The sequence below is a fragment of the Hyposmocoma kahamanoa genome, unplaced genomic scaffold, assembly GCF_003589595.1.
Source record: "Hyposmocoma kahamanoa isolate Upper Pololo Valley unplaced genomic scaffold, ASM358959v1 65, whole genome shotgun sequence".
Classification (NCBI taxonomy): domain Eukaryota; kingdom Metazoa; phylum Arthropoda; class Insecta; order Lepidoptera; family Cosmopterigidae; genus Hyposmocoma; species Hyposmocoma kahamanoa.
The window spans coordinates 8351714-8375878 of NW_020653853.1; the positions used below are offsets into that span (position 1 = coordinate 8351714).

The window sequence follows — 24165 nt, forward strand, 5'->3', positions numbered from 1 at the left end:
CTGATTGTATAAGGTTTTGGAAGAGTAAGGAATAATCGTATTTAGGGCAGTTTGAAAATATGTGGTCCAAACCTCCAACTTGGCCACATTCGCATAAATCACTATTAACGATGTTCAATTTCGCAAGTTGTGCAGGAGTACAAACATGACCCAACCGCATACGAATCAAAACAGATGTTGTCAATCTATTAAATTTAAGTGACGAAAACCATGGTTTTACAGGAATAGAAGGTTGAATGTAAGCATAAGATTTACCTTTTAATTTACTGCTTTCAGAACACATCACACCCCAATCATGTCTAAGGAAATGTGTAGGAAGGGTTGCCAAATCGTGATTATAATTTTTATAGTACGCCGTGTCCCCGTCAACAGCAGCATCATTTGCGAGCTGATCAGCACGATCATTTCCATGAATACCGGTTTTTTAAAGTCTCCCAGCTTTTCAAGTTCGACGTTCTTATAAATAATTTAGCGGTCCCGACGAGAAGCCTCTTTGAGTAGATACATTTTTCAACATTACTCCACAGCTAGAGTGACGATATTTCTTCAAATTCTTCGATCCGTGAGTCGATAGCATAATCGTCATCACCACTAAAAGGTGTCATTGATTTTTCTAAGTCGTTAATTGAAATTCTTGGTACAGGTACCTCTTCTTCTCCTACTTCGTTGTTTTTCTTAGGTGGCATCTTTATAAATGGTATCATGTTTCGTAAAAATAATTCTTCAAAGTCTTCAAAAAAAAAATATTCAAAATAATATTTAATTTTTACTCTACATCCCGCAGCATTCGATCGTGCAAAATTGCTTGAAACACGTTTCGTTCAACTACGTCCCGAAGCCTTTTAATGCATATAGTCCTAGTAAATGCAAATCTTTTCGTCTTAATATTCTTTCACAGCTTGCAATTGGATGTTTTTTTGCTATCCCGGACGAGCCCCCAAGATTTTGTGGGATTGCTGATGACAAATAAACCGAGCTTTTTTCTTCTTCTTCTTTTAAATGTTATGGCCCCATCGAAATAATCAATGATTTTGCCAATGTCAAGTAAAAATAACTATGTACGGTAGTTTAGTATTATTATAAAAATTATACAAAAAAAATGGCGATTTCGCCAATGTCCTGTGAGTTTTAAAGTAAAGATAACATCTTTCTTTAATTTGTACGGCAAGCAATTAACACAAATCTGACAACTTTTGACACACTTCTTATTTCTTCTTATTAATACTTCTCAGCAAAAAGGTAGGAACACAAATAGTTTACATTTAAATAAGAAAAATACAACTAATCCCACATATATATTTTTAATAATAATATCGTTTATTGCTAAACATATTGTTACATTTAGGTCTTATAGACAGTTGGTAAACTAACAAACATGTACCCTGTAAGGGCGCAGCAATGTCAATTTTAAGATATACAATTTGATTACCATTAATTATAATATTATTACAATGAAAATAAATAAATCTAAGCTAATAATATATATTCTGCAAGTCGAACGATTTAATTTTAAAATGAATGTCAAATTTAAATTTAAAGTATTGTAAAAATATAACAATTAATTATTAATAATTAATCATTATTAATAATTAATGTTCATGCGTGATCAGCCATCCATCCATCCAGCCATCAATTAATGTTCGTCGCTATTCATTGTATTTTAATTTTTTATTGAATTGACATTCAATTATTTTTTGTGAAATTATTCCACTAGTTTGTTATAATTATTAATACAAATATCGAACACTCAGGAAAAGTTCCTTCGATCCGGCCGGATTCAAACCGACGTCGTCAAGCTTACCGTGCCACCAACTAAGCCACGGAACAAACCAGCGGACCTCACGAATTTTTCTATATGCTTATGGTTTGCGTCGTATCTGTGTATTTGTTTTTTTTAACGCCTTTTTAGTCGTAGCACCTTTCGTAGCATCTATGAGAAATCTATGAAAGTTTTATCACTCAATTAGATATGTCGCTATTCACTGTATTTTAAACTTTTATTGAATTTATATTCAATTATTCTTTGTGTAATTACTCCACTAGTTTGTTATAATTATTAATACAAAGATCGAACACTCAGAAAAAATTCCTTCGATCAGGCCGGATTCGAACCGACGTCTCCTAGCTTCCTGTGGCAGACGCTATAACAACTAAGCCACGGAACGAACCATTGTTATTGTTTTGTTTTACTTCGTAAAAATATCCTTTTATCTTTAAAAAAATGGTAAATTGTTATACAGAAAATAATTAAAATCAACTATAAGAAATTCTTAATAATAAGTATTTAAGTAGTATGTGGCTGAATTGCAATTAAAATTATATTTTAGATAACATTTTAAGCGAATGTTTTGATTTTAAACTTAAATAACCTCCTTGCTTGAACTTGAACCTGACTTATATGAAGAAGAAAGAAGGCCCGGGGATTTTGTTTGGAGCATTATAGTCAAGTTAGTCACCATGCAATCATATTATTTACGAGCAACTGTGATGAAAAAGTCATTATAAGTCTTTGTTCACCCTTTAGTAACTTTTACATTCTCCCAGTCCATATTGTATAAACTATTCTATTGTGGTTTCCATTATAATTATATTTCGCTTTGTTCTTTTCTAAATTTATTTGTATACCTCTATTGTGCGTGACCAGTAAGCCGTAATTAAGCTCCCTCGGTTTTGCCTGCATTCAAAGAAGCCTTAAATTCAAAATCATTAAGCCTAATATTATTCTATAGTAAATATCCTTGAGTTTCTTGTATTATTGCAAAATGAATTTTTTACTTACAAAAGTTTATGCTAATTTCTACGGTCTCTACGTACGTGTACTTAAGGGTTTGGCTATAAGTTTTCGTCGTCGTTTTAAATATGTACAAGAATTTGGAAGGGGATGCTTACAGTTAAGTATTGTACTTGGAAACAAAGTTAAAATGAAGCACCTTATTTCCATGGAGTACATTTTATTATACGCCAGGTTTTGGTAAGATGATGTGGCACTACTAACAATAGTCTTAAGTTTAAATTAGAATTGAAGAAACACAAGAAGTCGAGAACTGGAATAATTTATTGTTTGAATAATCAAACAATAAATTATTCCAGTTTTCCATACTTTTATAATTACCAAGACCACAAAACTGCGCTTGCAAAATTCTAGGTCGTGTGTAGCCCAGTTTCGATTCCAGATAGGATCAATGTGGAAAATGATGTTCTCTAAATTTATTCTGGCATTGTTGTTCATTTTAATTACGTTACCCTGTTATTGTATAGAGAATTCTTTAGTTTAAGAGCAGGTTGGTGTTTGTCTTGCTTATTGTTATTATTATAAAGACTAAAATAGCTTGCCTACATTTCAATGCGACGACCTCGAATACGCGACCTCAGTGGCCTAACGGTTTGCACTGTGGGCGTTGGATATGAAGTCCCGGGTTCGATTCCCGGTTGGATCAATTTGAGAAAAATGAACTTTTCTAGATTGGGTCTAGTGTGGGTATTCTGGGAAGTGCCCCAGAGGGAATTCCATTGCTCTGGTACTGATAATACAGGGAATTCCCTAGTTTGAGATCATGCAATTGGTGTGATTGTTTGGCTCATTATTACATTAATGCGACTAGACCTTGACTTTGACGCTGTGTTTTCTTTAATAAATTGTTCAAAAATAACGAGTTCTTAGGCCTTATTCAAAGTGGCGGCAGGCACGGGTGTGGACGGGTGCATGTAAATCATATGTACCTAGATGCTCCTTGCGTTCATAGAGATCACGCGCGCCCGCGCCGGGACACCTGACTGGAGTAGGGCGCGGGCGTCTCGTGGATGGATCTATTGGCTCAGTCCGTCCATACCTTTCGCAGTGCTTGGTCTAACGTCTGATGTCTGTTTGCGATTTCGACGTGTGGATATACCCGCTCGTAGCTGTTTCGGCACTGTGAAAAGGAAGACGCCAAGACCCGCGCGCCCGCGCTTGCACCCTGGATGAGCCTTTAGGTTTTCATGATTATTACACATAGGAAAAGACTGACTGTCAGCCGTGATCATGGAACCTGTAAATGATAGTTTGTTTGAAGAAAGAAATATATTCAGATCCGAAAAAATAGCTTCATTTCGGAAATATTCGTAAAATTTGTGTTTCGTTAGACACTAGCAAGAAATATTCGATTTTATTTCACTCGAGCTGTGGATTTATTGTCCAAGTGAATTCAACGTTATCTTAACGCCACAAATCCTTCTCAGACTCAATGTGTCAGTGTTTTATCCTCGTTGAAATTGAGGTTTAAAGTTTAGATGAAATACTTAACTTCATCTCGGTTCATTGGCTACATGTAATGACGTGTTTGTTTTTATGAAAGGAATCTTTTGGGGTTTTCAATGTTTTGGGGTTGAGTGGAGCATTTTTTTTTAATTTCTTCGATTTGTCGTGTTACAAATTGGGAATTAATAAGGCTATTTGAAAAATGATTCTTCTCCTTATAGTGTCGATGGCATACACTATAATGCTTGCTATCGTGATGAAAGGATTTGCCAATCGGCGTACAAGGAAGGAATGTATAATAATAATATGAAAGGAAGTACGTCGTGCGGGGAGGCTCCTTTCTTGAACAACGATGATAAGTCTATATTGAACTATTGCTAGATATTGTTATCCTGCTACGTCCTGGGGCCATTCTCACACTCACACTCCCCCCCCCCCCTTTCCCCCCCCCCCCACCTTTGTTCTATTCTTATACTTATTTTTCACTTGTAACCTCTCAATCTTAACAGTTTAGTCTACCCAGACGTGGAGACTTCATTACATGAGATGGTTGCAGATTTTTCAGTTCAGAGACCAGCCTCCACAGACCATATTTCGTTATTATGTACTCGCAAAGCATTTATTTTACATACACTGTTTCTGTACACAACAAGATTATTATTGAGTACCGTAAAATTGTGTTCTTCTTGGATATCATAGGTTTTTGAGTAGCATTTTTTTTGGTACTGATTACATTTTTATTTTATTTATTAGGTTACGTGTTATTTTATTTCCACTTTCCTTTTAGTTAATTAATTTAATTTAGAAAAATGTTAAAAAAACAAAATATGCTGAACGTATGTAACGTAAATTGAAATGTTTTTTTGGTGAATAAAAATAAGGTATTTTAATGAACAACCTTTGTAGCTATAGTAAAAAATAGAGGTGTTTCGCATTAATATTAGACGTAACTGGTTGATGACTTTACAATCTCAGTCCACAGTGACTATAGACAATGCGACCACGGGACCTATAAAGTGTCCGAAACGTAGGCTTGATTAAAAGAACAAATATACGCTATTTAGATCCGAAAAAATAGTTGATTACACAATATAAGTTCGTTATTAAAAATCCATGCGATACTCGTTGAAACGTCTCTTATCAATATCAATTGCATCAACATAAATAAATACTAGACAACATCATATACCTACGTTGCTTCGATCCCAAATAAAGTAACTAAAGAATTTGTGTTATGGAAATAGGAAACAATGACGGTACCACATACACCCAGACCCAAGACAATATAGAAAAGTTAGGTTTGTACATTGACGCGGCCGGGGATCGAACCCGGGACCTTAGAGATGGTCACATCATGAAAACTGGCGTACAAACCACTCGATCACGGAGGTTGTCAACATATATGCACACCTTTGGATTCCCATGAAGGTAGGCATTGGCTTTAAAAAAATGATGACTGCAAGAACCGCAGGTAAATATTGTCTTTATCATTGCCACACTATCTGAACTTTCTTGTAACTGTTGCATCAGTATGTGCCAAGTTGCTGCTGCAACACATACGTGTTTATTGTGTATGTACTAAAAATATATATGCGCTGAAAAAGAAACAATGAACAACAATAATTGGACGATGTGGTATCTTCTCACGTCTATATATAACTGCCTCCGTGGCCGAACGGTTACCATGCCGGACTGCCACGCAGAGATCCCAGGTTCGATTCCCGGGTCGGGAGAAATATTTGTATGGCCTACGTTTATTTCTCTCGTGAGTTTGGGTGTAATTTGTGGTTGTCTAAGTGTGTGTCCATGGCACCCGCGATACAGGGTATCCCTAGTGCGGGGCTATGTTGTGTGTGTACGTTATTATTACTATTATTTTCTGAGATAATTATCACGACCACTGTAGAAATATATCGCCTCATTATACAAGGAGGGAGTAAATGAAGGTTATAAAATTTTCATGGCTCTTCTCATATATCCAGCTTCAATGATGCTATAAAATTTTAGACATTTAATTATAACTATCCACCAGTTAGCGAACCTGGAATCCTTGAAAATGTTTTTACTTCACACGCTTATTTTTTTAAATTTATTTATACTTTACTGCACACAAAGTAGTACAAATGGCGGATTTATTCATTCATTAAATCGACGACTTAAAATCGATAGACTTAGTGAAATTTTTGTTATAGTAGAGAAGATAAAAATAAAATAAAGCTGCCTAAAGTTGAATTTAAATCTTGACCCTGTACACCACAACACAGAGCATGAAACTCTGAATTTAGTTTTAGAAGTAACGAAAATAAACGATTATTATTATTAATAATAACACACACTAACACACAATATTGTATGTGTGTGTGTGTGTGTGTGTGTGTGTGTGTGTGTGTGTGTGTGTGTAGAGACACATATACACAGGGCGCACTTTAAGTTTCCGGAACTGGTCACCTACATAAACGATATTTAAACATTTGAAAATGGGAACTCTTTGGCTGTAGAATATAGTTTGTTTCATCAGATTGTCACTTGTTTTTACATTATGGTGTCATTTTAGAAGTGGATTATCTACATCACCATGGATTTAACTCGTGAAAATTTTCGTAGTATGATTTTTTACGACCTTAAGTGTAATTTAACAGCTCAGCGGAGCTTCACTCGGCTTCAAACTGCTTTCGGCGATAAAGCACCATGCAAGACGACTATTTATAGCTGGTTTGCAGATTGAAAACGCGGTCGTGTTAATCTCAGTGACAAATTTCGTGATGATCGCCTGTCGAATGCTGTAAACAACAAAAACATCGATACTGTACGCGCCGTATGATCAAAACAGACAGGCATGTGACATATCATGAGATTCGGGTATTTTTAGGCATAGGCATGAGTCAAATACAATCAATAGTACACAAACATTTGGGTGTGAAATAGATGTGCTCTTGATGGCTCCCACACAATTTGACTGAGGCTCAAACAACGGATCGCGTCACTTGGTGCGATGCCATGCTTACCAGATTCAACGAAGGGGCGTCAAACACGACAAACGATAAACATGGATTTATAGTTACGAGTCCAACACAAAGCAGCAATCGAGCGTATGGGTTTTTCGACATGAGCCCAAACCAACCAAAGTGGCGCGCGTGCAAAGTGCCTCAAAGCGGATGATTGCATCTTTTTTAATAAAACTGGACACGTGGCTACTGTTGGTTTGGAAAATCGTAGTACCGTGAATAGTGATTGGTACACGACCATTTGTTTGGCGGAAGTCATTGACAAACTCCGTAAAAATAATCGTAAACCACGATAATGCCAGTTCTCACACGGCCAGACAGACAATAGAACTTTCGAAGGTGAACAACGTTGATCTTATGAGCCATCCCGCATGCAGTTCCGACCTGGCACCTTTTGACTTTTATTTATTTCCAAAAATTAAGAACCAGTTACGCGGTCAACGATTTTCGTCACTTGAAGTGGCTAACAAAGAGTATGAAAAGTAATTATGTTTTAGAGATTGTCACGGAGGAGTGACATAAATGTTTTCATAATTGGTTCATTCGTATGAAAAAGTACATTAATGCTAACGGAGAATATTTTGAGAAACAATAAATTCATTTCTGACCATTTATAGTATTTTTGTCTTATTCGTTCCGAAAACTTATAGTGCGCCCCACGTATATACGATATCAATTATATCTGAATAGGTTATTAATTTTGGAGGCCTACCACGTAACCTAACTAATTATAAGATCAGGAGGTACGGATTACCTTACAAAGTAAACACACATGACAAAATAATTGGAGCAACAATACAAATACTATTATTGATACAAAGATAGAACAAAGACAAAGCAAAATTCCTTTGATGTTATTGGACTCGAACCAGCGTCTGTTGCTCCAACGCGGCTACGTACATTATGTCCAATATGATCGAAGTATTTTTTCTTTATGTTTGTTCGATTTCTGGTCAATAATAATAACAAACTAGTGTAGTATTTCCACAAAAAAATAGATGAATATCATGGTAATAAAAACGTCATGATATTCAATTCTGCCTCCTTGGCCGAACGGTTACCATACTGGACTGCTACGCAAAGGATTTGATTCCCGGGTCAGGTCAAATATTTGTATGGCCTACATTTATTTCTCTCCTGAGTTTGGGTATAATTTTGTGGTTGGCTATGTGTGTATCCATGGCACCCCTGATACAGGGCTTCCTTACTGCGAGGCTAAGAGAGTCTGCGTTAGTATTATCATTAATATAAACAAAACATATTGCAATATAAATTGTTGTTACCCATTTTCAGCATAACCTATACTAAATAAGGGGTTTGTATGTAAAACAAAGCTCTCTGAAATGAAACCTCACGTGACTTACTTACTCGACTTTCAGAAATCAATTCTCCAAGCCTGAAATAGTATAACTACGATACATTTTAACTGCTAATATCGACATAGTAAGAAAAATAATAGGCGTGGCACTAGTTTGTTATTTCGTAGCGTGGCATAAAGACTGGCATCAAAGTATCATCACAAGCGTTTCGTTTTTTTAGCTTGCAATAGAAATGATACCTGAATATTAAAAGGTATAATTAAAACAGTACAATAAGAACTTGTGAACAAATATTCTAGGTTAGTTACTTTGTATACTTGTTGTTAAACTGATACTAGGCTACATTACAGTATCGTATCTACATATGTAAATGTAATCAATGATAAGTCACCATAAACGACGTGGTGCTAATGGCTAGCCGCTATGATTACGACGCCATAACGTTAACATGTCTTAGTGAAAATAATAGTACAGTAATTCAGTCTTTCTGGTAGGGTACAATTTGTTATTAATACCTACATATTATAAAACATTAGCGGGCTTTACACAGATACTCTCGCGCGTGATATAGTAATCGGGCACTCCAACATGCGTCAGTTTCATGCGATCTATCGTGCGCTATTAGCCATTACATGAACTCTCCTTGACAACAAAACAACGCTTTATTGTAATAAAAACGAACACGAGCAATCGCGCGCGAAAGTACGTAGTTTGACAAAAATCAAACAGGTAATAGCACACGATGGCGCAGCGTGCAGGGGTTTCCCAAGCGCAATCCTGTACGCTCCTGATCAAGCGCTATATAGTGACTGTGTAAAGGGGGCTATTGTACGAGATATCGTGTTTTGGGAGACATGTCTTGCCGATAAGCATATATCCAGGTATGTGCAACTGATCTTGTCCATCTCCAGGGGATTAGACGTAGGTTTCGATTCCGTACGTTATGATATTCCAAGAATTCGCTAAAAGCGTAACATTTTCACCTTTATATGGCGAACGGCCATGGGAATAGAATTTCTTGCCTGCAGACTTATTCTTATACCTACCTTGATTATCATTGTTAAAGTTTAAAGGTTGTCCGTGCAAAATAATTGTATACATTTCACTTAAAATTATGTGCCGATAGGGTTTTAATCTAGGACGAATTGTTAGTTGATTTTTATACAGACAGGCGCCATTGCTTACATTGTTTTTTTTAAAGGTTAACGGCGTTTTAGCGGTTTTGAATGGTGGTTGTTGAGGTGGTTGATCATTCCGGCACATACTAGCTGCGAAACGAAAGCTGTACTTGGAGTGAGTTAGTGAAAGTTAATAACTGAAGATGCGGATATCGTATGGATCGGACATTTCCCAAGTGTGACTGAGGAATCCAGATAAGCTTTTCCAAAAGCCATCTAAAACATGTTGTTTGTATGTAGCAGCATTTAAATTAGTTAAGTTTTTTTTGTAGCTGTAAAGCTTCTTGTGAAAGAGTTTGTCCAGTAAAGTACTGCCACTTTACCTATTTCTGCCACCAAGCAGTAATGTGACCATTACTGCCTTTCGGTTTTGAAGGACGGTTGAAATTACAGGCACATGGGACTTATCAACTTATGTAACAGGGTGACGGGCGCAGTGGCAGTGACCATCAGACTTTGCGATTTAAAGGTCTGAATGGGACTGCAATGTTATGGACAGGCGTGTCGCTTACCATTATTTGTTCGTCCCGTCACTTGCTATTATAAAAAAATATGTAAAAATGCATAGCTGAGGTTTTTACTCTAAAGGCAATATTGTTTAACTATAATATTTACCGATATAGCCTTATTATTTATTAAATAATAAAGTTTTCAGAATAAAACTTTATACCAAGTTTTTCCACAAACTTAGAACATTTTCCAACCGCTCTTAATTAATTCATGTGAATTTGCACCAAACTAAAATTTGTACTAACTGCGAATTGTGGACACAAATCGAGAATTTCACGAATAGGGATTATGAACAAATAGAAAACTTTGCTGTTAAAAAATTTTACCAACTGCTGACATTACTGGAATCAAATACCTGGATCTAATTTTAAGCCTTTTTATTGGCTTTAATTTATTGTAAATCAAAATGAGTTTATTTGACAAGCAATACCAAAGAAGAAATGGAAAATATTTAATAGGTATTATATAGATAGGAAATGAACTATTTTTCCGGATTTAAATGGCGTATATTTGTTTTTTCAAAAAAAAACCAACGTTTCGGCCCCTTTACAGGTTCCGTGGTCACGGTTGACTGAGGTGGTACAGTGGCGATTTAAATCCGGAAAAATAGTTTCATTTCTTATATGTAACAATCGCGAAAACCTAAGAACTCGATAGATAGACAGAGGATTAAGAAGCTTATTGTCCTCACTAATATCACTATATTGTAATACTGTGCTAATATTCCGCCATAACCCTTAATGGCTAAGAACTTAAGAACACATTAAAATTGTCAAAACATATAATTATGCATACGCCGGCGTAAAAAACGATGATAATTAAAATACAATTATAGCCGCCATATTTGTTCGGTGTAGAAGTCACTTTAAGCTATAAATGGAAAAAATAATCGATGTAAAAATCAACAGTATATTGTAAATTATAAATAGAGAAGATATTTAAAAAAAATGTAAATAGTTACGTAACGTCGCTACAGAGTGGAAACTTTTGCTACGCATTTTTGTAGTAGGTACATTGTGTATTAAAGATGGGAAACAAAAAAATATTAAAGAGGGACAGGCCCGAAGCCAAAGGCTGAGGCTTTAGTAACTCGAGTTTTGTATTTTTTTAGCGTCTGTCATACATACAATGTTTTTCATCATATTTGCGAGGAAATAAATACAATTTGTATATGGTTCACAACACAACAATTGCATATTTGGCAAATGTTTTTTTATAATATTTAAATTATGTTTTTTTGTTTGGTAGTGTTTTTTTCATTGAAAAAGGCAAAGGCACTAATGCGCCATACAGCCAAGACTGAGAGTAATCTCTTTCTTGTATTCTATTACAAAAATTAAATATCTTCGATAGTGCTTCTCTTATTCTTCCATAGATAAATAAATTTTATACAGAAAATAATTGAAATTAATTATAAAAAATTGTTAACAATAAGTATTTAAGTAGTATGATTCAAGGCGAATGTTTTAATTTTGAACTTAAGTAACCTCCTTGCTTGAACTTGAACCTGTCTTATGTAAGGAAGTATGTTGTACTACAAATAAAAAAAAAATCCTTACCGACCATGGCTGTAATGGAAAGGAAAGGTTTTATTTGGGGCATTACAGTCAAGTTAGCCATCATACAATAATATCATTTACGAGCAAGTGTGCTGTAAAATATTTTAACTAATTTTTGTTACGGCAAAACGTGTTTAAATATGTACTTTATTAGAGTAATGTAAATGCTACACTACTATAACCAACATGTGTTTACTCTATTTTACAGTATTTTTTATTCTTCCTGAAAAAAAATACATTCGAAATATTTACTCTAAAGAAAAGAACTAATTACATTGCATTATCTAGCAGAAGAGTGTAAAAAAAACCTAAGTCATTTCGTGACTTTTAATAGTTTCAAACTTTTCCCTTGCTTTCTGTAAAAAAAAAATGTACGTAAAATAAAGTAACAACACTTTAAAAATAAACGAAGTGGTGGCTGGTTTCAGACAAAAAAGCGCAACTTTTAAATACACGAGCTTTAGTACATTTACATCATCTGAAACAAAAACAAGTACCTATATGTTCAAGCACAAGCACAAGCGCAAGCGCTTGCGATCTACGGTTTGCGATTACAATTGAATAACTATCAACAAACCATTATCATCACATATTTTTAAAAGGGTACTTGATTTGTGTATTTTTTTAGTTGGTGACTGTTCTCACTAAGAAAAGTTATTTCTTACACAGAGGCGGCGTTAGTGGCTTTGGGCGGCGCAAGTGCAGCGTTGTTGTTGCTGATCGTAATGGCTGGAGTGTTCGTAGCGCGCCGACGCAAGAACAGCCCTTCCCCCGCCCCCTCACCGCCTATCCTGGTCTACCCTCCTCATGATATCTCAGCGCCTTGCTATTTGTAAGTATATTTGTTTAATAACTCATAATAACTTTTAATTGAGTGCATGAGTTAAACAACACACTCATAAACAAATGCAGTACTTAAAGAAAATCCACCATTTTGAGGTTTTACACACAATTGCAAATTATTTTTGTAAGTTATTGATGATTATTGTTTTATGATATTGGTAAGTCGCCATTATTTTATGTCAGGAACATAGCAAGTGAATGGTCATACATTCTGCCTATAGGAAGGGGTCGAAACAACTTTGGAATGATATACCATTTGAAATATTTACAACCGCGGCAACTACTACTTACTTAAATATACATAGATTTCAAGACTTACATGTTTATTCACTAAATGATTGTCACTAGGGAATCATTAGACGTTCCATGGTGACGTACCTATTGACTTACCTATTGACCATGGAGCGCTCCCGAAATATTGGAAAAATAAAAGAAGTCATGCGGTAAGAAACCTGTATCAAGCGAATATCATTAAAAATATATCTCAAACGTTCTATCGTTAGCAAATCCGCTTAAGCAAAATTTATTATAGCAACTTGAAGGCGACGAAGCAATTAACTATGTACATGATCCTTTCGAATTAAGAACTTAATAGAAATATCCTCGTTAGGATAAAGAGAGAGAGGTAAATTGAGAGAGAGAGAACGGTAACGAGATAGTTTATAATCACATTTCTCCATAATTAATGCGCTTCGAAATTTGAACGTGTTATTTCATAATTAATTAGCATAATTTTAGAGTTTGTTTTGAAGTATATTTAGCTTCTATATCCTAGTTTGAGAACTACGATCAATTCTCTGAATTTGTCTTCACCAATGGTTATGAAATCCTGGATAAACTCAGGAACTTTCTGCATAGTCCAAAGTTTTGATTATAAAATGATTAATATACAACAAAATAACATAAACAATTGTTTTCAGTGCAGAACAAGCCAATTTGTTATATTGGTCGTCATTAGTTCATTCGTATATTCTGACCGTCATTCGTTCGCTTGTAAAAATAGGGACTGTCTGTTGCTATCTCCAGTGTCGAATTACAAAAATACACATTTATTTGTTTTTTAAAATGAAGAAAAGCAAAGTACCTGTCATTAGATTCCGCAGTAATTAGAATGGAAACGAAGTCAATCAAAGACATTTGTGGCAATTATTGCAGTCCATTAAAAAGACATCTGCCGCCTTGAAAGCAGTTAGTCTGAACTAACCTAATCAGAAAACTCTCTCATCTTTCAATGTATAATCTACTTATACCAGTAACAATTTGTACAGAATAAACATAACTAAGGCACTGTGCAAATTTGATTTGCCCAATTCCGTAGTGAAAATTTTAACCTGGCAAATGAGCTGCTTGAATAATTAATTACAAGTTGCGAGTTGAAGACTTTGTTGAAGTCGTCCCATCATAAATTACAGAAGAATTAGCAGCATAGTTTGATCTAATAATGGATAGGCATAGAAAAAGAATAAAAACAATCAACTTCTATTTATAACATCTTATTGAATACTTTCTACTCCCTTCATATCTTTTTAAGGATTTCGGGTCGCAAACGTTCTAGAGTGTTTAAATAAAACTGTGTAGACATTGTACATCAATATTCTATAAAAGCGCCCAAATATACCTGTAAAGCAACTCGTAACAAAGCGTTTTTGTTGCTTTGGAATTTCGGACATTTCGTATCAGATTTTTCTTTTTCAGATTCAAAGTCGATTCGATATTGAATCGTAACCTTGAAGCCAAAGTTGTACGGGGTTCCTTTGGTTACAGTTACTATTTGACCTTTTGAGTTACTTTCTTTCTACAGTTCGCATACTGATCAATGAGGTCTATGTGCATTGCTACGCGCTGAACTATATAGGCTATCAGTTTTCAATCCGAAAATCCAATTTAGGTTAAATAATTTAATTGTTTAATGAAAATTTTGACGCAACATTAATTGTTCTCTGCAAGTAATAAAATCGAGAATTAGCTGTCTGAGTTTATAATTCTTAACAATAAATCTCAACTATAGCGTCTGATATCCGTAGGGAAATGCTGTGACTTCTGGGTCTTTCGACGTTGTCTCTCTCTTAAAGGATTAGAACTCGATTTATGATTTCTCGTCAACTTTTGGGCAAATGCATGAGAAAATATTTACAACAAACAATTGTTGACAATTAATTAATAAAAAGCTTTGTTTCATTCACAACTTTTATTCTGATTTTTTTATTGAGTATAGTAAATTTTTATGTAAGAGATGTCGTCAAATGAAATAAGAAACGCAAACTAGTTACATAAACAGTTCGTCCAGGCAAGTATTGCCACCTTACATATTTCTGCCGCCAAGTAATAATGTGAGCATTACCGCGGTCCAGTTTTGTTAGGTTACGGGTGCTGGTGAAATTACAGGCACATGAGACTGTGATGGTGCGACCTCCTTACATCGTCATCCCACCTTCTTATCGCCTTTCTCCGGTTCCTGGCCACTCGTATTTAAATTAAAATTTTGAATTTCCATAGTTCTTTTACCTCGCATTCTGATTTTGTTTCATTCCATCGACATTCCTTGCCCGATCGCGGGCGATCGCTTATTTTTTGAGCCATTTACCAGTTACCAAAAATCTTACGTGCGATAAACATTTTTAAAGACCATAAATATTGTTAAAACTGGAATAAATATTTATAACACTGGATTTATGACCACTAGTTCTTTACCGTTTTGAATTCTTGAACGTTAAACTCACTTAGGCGAGATCTGCGGTTGACAGAACATCCCAAGCGGCTACATTATAATCGACACGACGTGCTTAAGCGGTGGTGCCAATCCACCAACAGTATCAGCACGCTCTTAGGGCTTATCAACAATATAATCTTTGCGATTTAAAGCACTGTGCGGCATTGCAAATGTTACAGGCGTGTCGTAAACCATCAGGCGCACGACTTCGTCTTGTTACTAAGTATCACAAAAAAAAAAAAGAATTTCAAATTCATCTAATGTTTACACATCGCAAAATTTTGATATGATTAGTGAAATTTGAATGATTTAGTTATAAAATCTCTTTACTATAAAAATAAAACCTTATAAATAGTATATAATAATAATCACAAAGTACACACTCAACATAGCCCCACACTAGGGAAATACTCTGTCGCGGCTGTCATGTACACACACATAGACGACCACATATTACTCCCAAACTCACAAGAGAAATAAATGTGGCCATACAAATATTTTTCTCCGCCCGTGAAACGAACCTGGAACCTCTGCGTGGCAGTCCAACGTGGTAACCGTTCGGCCACGGAGGCACTGGTTGTAGTATATTATTATTTACAAAAATAGTTGAATATCATTGTGGTAAAACATCCATGACATTCAAAACTTAATTAAGAAATATCTTTGACAAGTTGTGAACAAACAAGTGACGTCAGGCTAATTATACACTAACTAACACTAACACTATATAGTGTTACTGTAAGTGGTGCAGTAGCCGTTAGACAAAGGAAAGTCTATTCTCGCGAGTTTTTGTTTAGTTTCTTAATCCCCGACGAAAAGTAGGGAGTTATAAGTTTGAAAAACCTTTGTCTGTTTATCTGTATATGTATGTTTGTATGTCTGTCTGTGTCATCGTAGTTCCCAAACGAATGGACTGTGTCCCTATCATGAGTTGAGAGACTGTCAGAGTTGTCGTTAGCGAACGCATAAATTACTTCACAATTTTGTATGACAAATTATACAGCGCTCGAAATCACATTACAAAGTAACAAACATTTTGTATACAAATATTTGAACTTTGTCGCTAGTAAGAACTGTCGGTCAAAGTAAATTCACGGTAGAGGCTCTGACGACGTGATAATACTCGTACCTAAATATTAAATCAACTTTAATTCATATCTATTGCACTATAGTAAAGGCATTGTTCAAATTGATGTTTACTTCAATATACAGTACCTATATAGTCAGTACTCCAAGATACCCGACTCTTTAAACGACCTTTTGATTCTGGGCATAATAATATATGTGTTAAGAAACCTGTTAGACATGACCTAGTGAGTTGTAAAATTACTTATGGTATAACTTCCTGACATTTTTTAAATAAAATTTAAGTATTGGATAAATTAAGATGATCGTTTTTAACTCCAACGTTTTCTTTTTATTATAAAGTTTAAATTCCTTTAACACTTTCCTGTTGAATGTGTAAGACGCTCTCAGTGTCGTATTCTAGAACTCTACTCAATGCTCAAGTCAGGATTGCACTGGAAAGACAAGCTCTGGAAATACGACCCTAACGGCAGGGACTTGAGTATGATTTCAAGTGCTTTAAACCATACTCAAATCCTAACTTGAGCATTGAGTAGAGTTCTAGAATACGACTCTCAGACCCAAAACGTCCGTATGGGGTCAAATATCTTGCGGCATCGATTGTACTTAAAGAAACTTTGGTTATGTTCATTTATACCGCATCGCTGTTTGCCTATTTCGAATTTATGAACGTTTACATCAAATTTATTAACCAAAATTTACCTTTCGACCCTACCCATAAAGACGTCTTTCGATCCCCGTTTGGATAATATTAGAAACATAAAGATAAAAAATACTGCAGTTGTAAATTTTATTCGACTAATAATGGGTTTTCTGTACACCATGGCTTTTTGCGAGTTTTATAACAGCCGTAAAGGCATGTAAATTTGCTAGAAATTACATTGGAACCATTTCTAATATAGCTATGTCTTTCAATGTGTTTATTCGTTATGTAATGTAAAAACAAGCATAGTAATAACATGATACAGGTTTACATTGGTATCTAGAATTATAAACAAATCTCTTAATATTTTGTTAAAATTCAGACCGTGTCTAGATTCTTCACTTGTATATGCATTTGTATAATACCTTATGTGACAAATGTTCGGGCCAAATTTTCAAAAAGCAAAAGTACTTAAGAGTAATAATAGCAAATGGGGTGTGCTGCGCTATACTCACACTCTTTCACACGTTATATCAGCGAATCACGTAGTCATTTCATACGGAATAAATCCACCTATCAACCGTATTGATTCATTTAGACCGTATTGTCATTCAATTCCAACATCATAAAAAAATAAAAATGAAATTTTAAATTTTTGTTTTGTGACCCCATTTTATCGTACATGGGTATATTTACCGTATAAGGCTTCGGTTACTATGCATGCCAGTTCTGACGAAAATGTGTTCGGACAAAGACGTTCGAAATCCTAGTCAGAACAAGGCGGTTACAATGCGCGCGTTTTCTGATGGATAAAATATAAACATTAATTCTAACTGCTTATGGAACTAATGTAAACCCCGCATCAAAATAAATACAAAATTATATTCACTGCTAGTGTTGAGTTCTGTAGTTACTTTCACCCACTTTTGCCGAGAAATATCTCTATTGTTTTCATTTTTGTTTCTCACATCCCACAAACAACTGTGTTCATACATAAGATTTATTAATTTATCATTATCCATAGTGAAATAATCAAAGCACTCGCGAAAACACCCAAAACAGACGCAGGTCCCACGATAAAACCAAACTTGTTTGAACTTCAACTGGTTCTGACGACGTCGTGCAAGCTCTGTTTGTCACTGCCAATTTAAACACTGACGTTGAAAAACAGGCGTTTGTTCGCACAAATTAGTCAGAACTAGTCAGAATACTTTTTCGTCAAAACTCGCATTGATATTAACCGTAACCTTAGGTGATTAGCAACTAGGCCACACCACTAATTTTATACATTTAAACTTTGTTTAAACAGTACCAAGGAAGTGAATTTCTCCCTGCCTACTTTGAGGTCATCGTCGCTTGGTGAGCTTCGCGATGCGGTGAGCGTCAACAGCCTTGGTAGTGATGTGCTCTGCCCGCCGATACCACCGCAACATCGATCCAATTCTTTCAGTAAGTATAACAATACAACTCAATAAAGAAATAGAATCGGGAAACAAACAATCATTTCCGCGACATTTATGTGACACTTGATACATCATTCTTTCGTTCACAAAACGTGTTGCCTTGTATACTGTGCAATAAATCGCACATTAAACCAAAAACTATCGTAACTCAAAAATGGTGGAATTGAGAAAACATAGTTCGAAAAATTACTGAATGGAACCAATAAAATTCTATTCTCGTTTATAAGTCATTATCGGCGCATTTCGATACCTTCAATGAACACTAAGCCAACTTAATTTTTGGGCCTGCTCTGTTTTTATTTTGTTTTTTGTTTCTTTTTTTTACAAAATTCGTTTTTTTTGTTCTTTTTTCTTTTTTTTTTACAAAATTCGTTTTTTTTTGTTTTTGTTTCTTTTTTTCACAAAATTCGGGGAGCACAATTAAGATTATATTTATATTAAGCAGCCATACTTACTAAGGCAAATAAATATGGCTGTTTACAAAAATAACAGAAGATGACCAAAAAATAAAGATGGCGTAGTGTTCATTGGAGGTATCGATTTATACGTTCCACGTTCCTCCTCTCAGGTGAGGGTTTAATCCATAGTCCGCCACACAGACCCAATGCAGGTTAGTGACTTCTCACATTTTCCGAGGGTTCTGAATCTTGTTTGACGTGCAGAGTTTGTCACGATGTTTTTTTTTGCCGAAAAGCTCATGGTAAATTTCAAAGTAAATTTCACACATATATTCTGAGAAACTTAGAGGTGCGAGCTCTGATTCGAACCCAAGGCCTGTGCTTGAAAGGTGGTAGATCAAACCGTTAGGCTACCTTGACTTTAGTAAGTGCATAACTAAATATTATATATAAATTAAAATAATCCCACTATTCGCAATGAGATCTATTCAGTCTCAATTCTACCACTTTTGAGTTACGGCAATATTTAGTTTTATGTGCCAAATACTTTTAATAACTATACGTATCGTTTATTTAGGGAATAGGTATCTATACACTTTTTTTCAATAAACATTTGTAACAATCAATGTCTTATAAGTATCCACACGGAAACGTGCTCGCACAATGAAATAGTTGAACTACGTGATCCATTATTTACAAAAGCGGAGCGCAGAAGAGCTTTATTTTAGTAGCCAACCGAGTTTTTTATTAAAACTAAACTGCTTGATAATGTAGATAAATATAAAAAGTCATCTATTAAATAAGCCATGAATATGATTTCGTTATTTTTTAAGTTATACCCCTTAACTCGTGTTTAAACGGAATTAATAATATTTGATGAAAAACTTTCATAGATTTCTCTCACATGATGGTACGGTAAAGTCGTTAAAAAGCAAAAACAAAGCACATAGAAAAATTCGTAACATCTGCTTGTTCGTTCCGTAGCCCTGTTGGGAGAGCATCAGGCGCGGTAGTCTGGTTGATGGTTGAAGGAATTTTTCTTAATGTTCGACCTTTGTATTAATAATAAATTATACAAAGTAGTGGAGTCATTTCACTAAAAAATAAATGGATAGGTATCATGGTACAGGCCTACCGCTTAACTGAATCGGTTCCTGACTGACAATTTACTTAACAGTTAGGTCGCGCTGCACACGCGATAATTTCAACAAGATTGTTCTGACGATATTCAATAACAAATTGATAGAAAAGAGTGCCAAATTGCTTGTCTATTCATTTCAATTATCAATGAAACAGTTTTTTTTATTATAGTTTCACATAACAACAAATGACTAATTTGGTAGACACATTTTTTTAATCAACTTGCTATTGAATATCGTCAGAAAAATTTTGTTGAAATTATCCTGTGTGCATCGCGATATAACTGTTACGTAAATTGGAACTCCTCCCGCACCGCACTGCTACCTAAGGAACAGACTAGGTTAAGCGGTAGGCCTGTAGTAATCATCATCATCATTCAGCTATACGTTGCCCACTGCTGGGCATAGGCCGCCCCAAACGATCTCCACGAGTATCGGTCCTGCGCTGCCCGCAGCCTTCGGCTTCCCGCGACCTTTACTCGATCGTCGGTCCATCTGGTGGGGGGCCTACCCACTGAGCGTCGTCCGGTGCGCGGTCGCCATTGGAGAACCTTCCCGCCCCAACGGCTATCGGTTCTCCTAGCTATGTGCCCCGCCCACTGCCACTTCAGCTGAGCAATTCCTCGAGCTACGTCGGTTACCTTAGTTCTCCTACGGATTTCCTCATTTCTGATTCTATCATGTAGAGAGATACTGAGCATAGCTCTCTCCATCGCCCGCTGAGTGACCTTGAGCCTTCGTATGAGGTCCATAGTGAGGTACCACGCTTTTGCTCCATATGTGATCACTGGCAACTCACACTGGTCAAAGACTTTCGTCTTGAGACATTGAGGTAATTTGGACGCGAAGATTTTTTGTAGTTTCCCGAACGCTGCCCATCCGAGCTGGATTCGATGAGAGATCTCTTTCTCAAAGTTGGACTTACCTAACTGGACTGTCGGTCCCAGGTATAAGTAATGGTCAACAACTTCGGGTTTAGTGCTCCCAATTTTAACTGGAGCGGGTACAAAATGGGCATTCGACAATGTCTTCGTCCTGTCCATGTTCATCTTAAGACCCACTCATTGTGTTCAGGTCCCCAAGGTCTCAGCTATAAGAACTATATCATGGCAAATCGAAGGTGTGTTAGATACTCGCCGTTGATGTTGATGCCAAGTCCTTTCCAGTCCAGAAGCTTGAAAATATCCCTCCAATACTGCAGTGAACAATTTCGGAGATATCACATCTCCCTGTCTCACGCCTCGTTGCAGTTGGATAGGATTAGAGCTCTGATCCTGTAATCGGATTGACATTGTGGCGTTTTTGTATAGTACGTGTACTCTATTTGGCACCTTTGGAGAGACTGCAGCACCGCCAGGTCTCGATCGAATCAAAGGCCTTCTCATAGTCCACAAACGCTAAGCAAAGTGGCCGGTTATACTCCTCGGTGTTCTGTATAACCTGCCGCGGCATATGGATGTGGTCTGTGGTACTAAAATCCTTTCGGAAACCGGCTTGATCGGGAGGTTGGAAGTCGCCGAACCTACCAGCGAGACGATTTGTGATAACTCTCGAAAACAACTTATAGATAAAGCTCAAAAGCGAGATTGGCCAATAGTTCTTCAAGAGTGTTTTGTCACCCTTTTTGACGAACAGGACGACCTTGCTTCTGCCCCATGCCTTCGGCGTTTGACTTTCAACGATGATAGAATTAAAAAACTTCTGGAGGACTTTAAGTATCGGTTTGCCGCCCGCTCTCAGAAGTTCTGCAGTGATTCCATCATCGCCCGCCGCTTTGTTGTTCTTGAGTTGTTTGAGAGACACACTAATCTCGTACAGGCTGACATCCGGGATATCTTCGGTATAATGTCGGGTAAGCTTGGCTCTGGCGTCTTTAGCCTCCCTTTCAACAGTTGATTTCGTGGAGTATAGCTGTCGATAGAAACTCTCTATCTCCCTCAGGATTTTAGGCTTAGATGAAATGATGCTACCGTCATCAGTTTTCAGTATCGTCAGTTGGCTTTGTAAAACATGGTGATATTCAATAGACTTATTATAACATTTGAATTACTGTGAACAGTGAATTACGCAAGAAGCTACCATGAGCATTTTATGTCTCAATTGACTTTTGCACAAAAAATTGCATTGAGCTGTTCTACTCTAATGCAACAATTTTTAAAATTTTTGGAATTTAAAACACTAGTCCATTGCGGATAGGCAAAGCCGCACATTTTTCAAGAGAGGTAGAATCTTTTTCACCACGCAGTAGAAATCCTAGTGAAAGTTCCTCTAGGGAAGTACTGCTACCTTACCTATTTCTGTCACCAAGCAGTAATATGAATGATACTGCGTTACAAGGTGCAACATTGAGCCGTTTCTATGAAATAATTTGGTAGCACTGCTCCCTGAATGGCGGGGGATTGTGAAGAGGGAGAGAGAAGAGATCTCTCTCTTCTCTCTCCCTCTCCGTCCGTGTTTAAAGAGCAGCGTAAAGCCGAACTCGATACTAAAATGAGATACAGGTACGCTCACTCTTTTGTTGAGAGCATGAGCACCACCAACAACGGAGTTGAAGCAGCTGCCGTGGCCGAAAACGGTCAGTAGAATTCGCCATTCACGTCCATCCCCCACCACTAACTGTAATTACTTTCGTGGTGTACTCACGTGCTCTCAATGTGCACGAGTATTCGCCGCGAAGATTGGCTACGTTAGTTATCTTCGAGCGCATCAGCGCCAACTCATATAAAAGTGGTCAACAAAATGTCGCCAAGACCGAGCACGGTCGAATAGATAGACTGCTTTCCAGTTTAGAAGGATAAGGGTGCTGGTATAATTATTGGGACTTGTCACCCACTAGGCTACTACCGTTCGTTAGGTTGTCATTATTATGTTATTTTATTTTTATTTGACGTCGTTGTATTTCGACAACATTTTATCGTATGTTTTTTTGTAGTGCTTGTTTATATTTTCAGTCATACAAATTTATTTTACATTCATTGTTATTGTTTATAATAGTGACGATCATATTATCCTTTGACATTATATGTATTTTAAATTGTAACATTATGACATTGACAATACGAAAACAATATTATTTTATTTAATATTGATGAATGATAAACTATTCGTTACGTGCACAATGGAACAATCTAAACCATTTATTTAAATTACGATACAAAGGGTAAACACATAATAGCGTAAATACAACGGTTAGATTGAATGGATAGAATGGAACTCCCACGTCAGGGCCAGGGTGCCCCAAAATGTTGTCAGCTCTACCCCTTAAGTCTCCCAGTGGGTCCATTAATTTTACTATTTAGAATAGTATAACAAGTACAGTAAAGTCCCAAGTCCATATCGCACACCGATTTCAACAATGTTGTAAGCCAAAAATTATATATTTTTTAAACATTGTACTCATCATAATATTCACTGGTATTCGGTAAAAAATATGGCAACAATATATGTAAACTGAAGATATATATAATGTCGCTTTTGATAGCTAAGTGGTAGACTTCTTACTTGAAAACAAAATCGTTATTTCTTTTACATGCCATTTTTGAGTTGTGTCAGTCTTAAACTCGGTGTGCGGTATGTTCAGAAACGAATCGATAAAGAGATATTTAATTACGTAATTCCTTTTGATTACAGTAGTTTTTGCATTTATTTATTTGTAATTTAATTATTACCTTAGTCATGAGTTACGTATTTATTACATTACGCTTTGTATATGAATTTTTTTATTTAGCCCTCCAGTTAAACTTTTAATCGGGAAATGGTTAATTGTGTTATACCTTTGTTTACGCCTTAACTGCCTTCGTGGAGGAACGGTTACCACGCTAGACTGCCATGCAGAGTTTCCGGGTTCAATTCGGGGAGAAATATTTATATGGCCTACCATTGACTTACAATTTTATTTGTAAGTCAATGTGGCCTACATTTATTTTTGTCATGAGTTTGGGTGTAATTTGTGGTTGTCTATGTGTATGTGACATGTCACGCGCAATACAGGATTTCCCTAGTGCGCGGTTATGAGTGTGTGCGTGCGAGCGTGCGTGCGTGCGTGCGTGCGTGCGTGCGTGCGTGCGTGCGTGCG

At 36.2% G+C, this 24165-nt stretch overlaps 1 protein-coding gene across 1 annotated transcript in view; it reads left to right on the forward strand.

Moving 5' to 3' along the window:
- Positions 1 to 24165, forward strand: part of LOC113231392 (synaptotagmin-15-like) — a 145841-nt gene that overhangs the window by 37115 nt on the left and 84561 nt on the right. Inside the window, exons 4-5 of the mRNA XM_026465692.1 lie at positions 12478 to 12640; positions 18400 to 18539. Coding sequence (XP_026321477.1) covers positions 12478 to 12640; positions 18400 to 18539 — 303 coding nt within the window. The remainder of the gene's footprint in view (positions 1 to 12477; positions 12641 to 18399; positions 18540 to 24165) is intronic.